Source organism: Penaeus monodon, chromosome 33 (assembly GCF_015228065.2).
Source record: "Penaeus monodon isolate SGIC_2016 chromosome 33, NSTDA_Pmon_1, whole genome shotgun sequence".
Lineage (NCBI taxonomy): Eukaryota > Metazoa > Arthropoda > Malacostraca > Decapoda > Penaeidae > Penaeus > Penaeus monodon.
In genome coordinates, this window is record NC_051418.1 from 11,352,413 (window position 1) to 11,354,360 (window position 1,948).

The following is a 1,948-nucleotide window of genomic DNA, read 5'->3' on the forward strand; positions in this document are numbered from 1 at the left end:
TTATTGCAAACAAGTTTCTGTCTTTTAAATGGACCGCTTTAATGTGTTCAGCATTGATGGTCTTATGTGGTTAATGCAAATAAAATTCCTTTCTTCAGGATGCAAGAATTTACTGATGTGAATGTGCGTAACTCCCTCATCCAGCAGAAACAGATCACTGAGACACTGTGCATTGTTTTGTCCGTGTTTGTACTGTTCTGGTTGCCATACATTGGGTACTCCCTCTCTTTAGTCTTTCTGGGACAAAAGGCAGTACCGAGGATACTCAATCCAATCGTAAGTTAGCCCACTGTTTCATTAGACTGCTATATTACTTAGGTTATTATTGAATGAATTGAATTTCATCCTGTTTGAGTTAAAAGGTCTATTTTCGAAACTGAAGACAATTTTAGCAAAGTAGAAAGTTTATAAGATCAAATTTACAACCAAAATACTTTTTACTGATAGCTATCAAAGTCAGAATTGTCCGCCAGACTTACAGGAAAAATAAAGAGAGCATTTCTTCCATTAACTCTATGAGGCTTTACACAGGCTTACTTGTTTGGCTACATGAACTCCGCCTGCAATCCTATCATCTACGCTCTTCGCTCTCCTTCCTTTCGCCGAGGATTCAGTGAGATCATTTGCTGGAAATCTCGATACATCCCAGGTACGTCCCTTGATGTCTCTCGTGTTATGCATGGTGAATTTCATTAAATCTGTTGTGTATTATGAAAATGCAAGCTGATAATGTATGTTTGGAATTATTATTACCACATTTTCTTAGGTTTTATATGATATTATAGATGGTGCTTTGGTTGTACTGTGAATCTATTGATTTGTTGTATCTTGGTAATTATCATAATTTTTGGTTTTTTTTCTTTTGTATTGGGTTTTGTAAAAATAAATTTGATTGGATTTGCCTGAGGCAGACACGTGTAGTGTGTGAATAAGTGTGACAGAGAATAATTGCCTTTCTTTTCAGTGTGTATAGACTAACTCATTTGTTAGTAGCATGTAGACACAAGTATTTACTATTTTTTGTCATTATGGATACACAAAATGACATTTATAAAACTCCTCTACTTTTTGTAAAGGTTAAGGAAAAATCATATACACATTTCAACTTGTTAATTACATACAATTTGGAGACCTATGATTTCAAAATGTCATTGAATGAAAACACTTAATTTAGTAAAATCAACATCTTTACACTCCTATCCCGTTGCATTGTTGAAATTTGTTGATCCTCTCCTATGTTATTTTTGTTTTTGATTTCTCTATTTTTTCACAGTCTAGAAGAAGATTGTGACTAAAACTGTTCGCTAAGAATATAAGATAATTAACAGAACATTAAACACTCTCACTACAGAGATAGGAAGATCTGTTTCTTCATTTTACTTAAAATGTCAATAATTTCAAAATGCATTTGCATGCCTTTCTCATTATCAGTAAAGTTGCTTGTGTAGAGCACCCAAAATTTCTTTGAACAGCAACAAGAAATATCAGCATTTAAATGACAGAAATCACAAAAAATGGAGGACATCTACATTTTTTGAATCCTTGTTCAAAACCCCCAACTCTGTAGTAGATTTTGAAGTGTGTAAATAGAGGTTGCATTCATTGATACATTCCAGCTAATAGTCTAAGCAGCGGCTCCACCTTCCGGACTCGATTGACACAGAGAAGTACTGTTATGGGTAAGGAGGAACGTGAATGGTGCCATTTTATTCTAAATCTGCAGATAGCCATGTGCTTATGTCCAGTGCTGCTGTCTGTCCATTTTGTCTTGTATATTTGTCTAAATATAAAAAAAATGGATATTTGTGGGTATGAACTGTTTGTATACAGACTTTGTGTATAAAAAATATTTTGTTGAAACAGTACTGTGATATATGTGTATGTGAATTGTATAAATACTGTACATGCACATACAATCACTCATTCACACATATATGTTGGGATGAAC

The 1,948-nt window shown here is 33.9% G+C and overlaps 1 protein-coding gene across 2 annotated transcripts in view; it reads left to right on the forward strand.

Moving 5' to 3' along the window:
• Positions 1–1,948, forward strand: part of LOC119594032 (tachykinin-like peptides receptor 86C) — a 47,984-nt gene that overhangs the window by 40,021 nt on the left and 6,015 nt on the right. The window contains exons 5-7 of one of the 2 annotated variants that reach the window (XM_037943060.1): positions 99–276; positions 532–649; positions 1,617–1,679. In XM_037943060.1, the coding sequence (XP_037798988.1) occupies positions 99–276; positions 532–649; positions 1,617–1,679 (359 nt within the window). The remainder of the gene's footprint in view (positions 1–98; positions 277–531; positions 650–1,616; positions 1,680–1,948) is intronic. The other variant, XM_037943061.1, reaches the window with a different exon arrangement.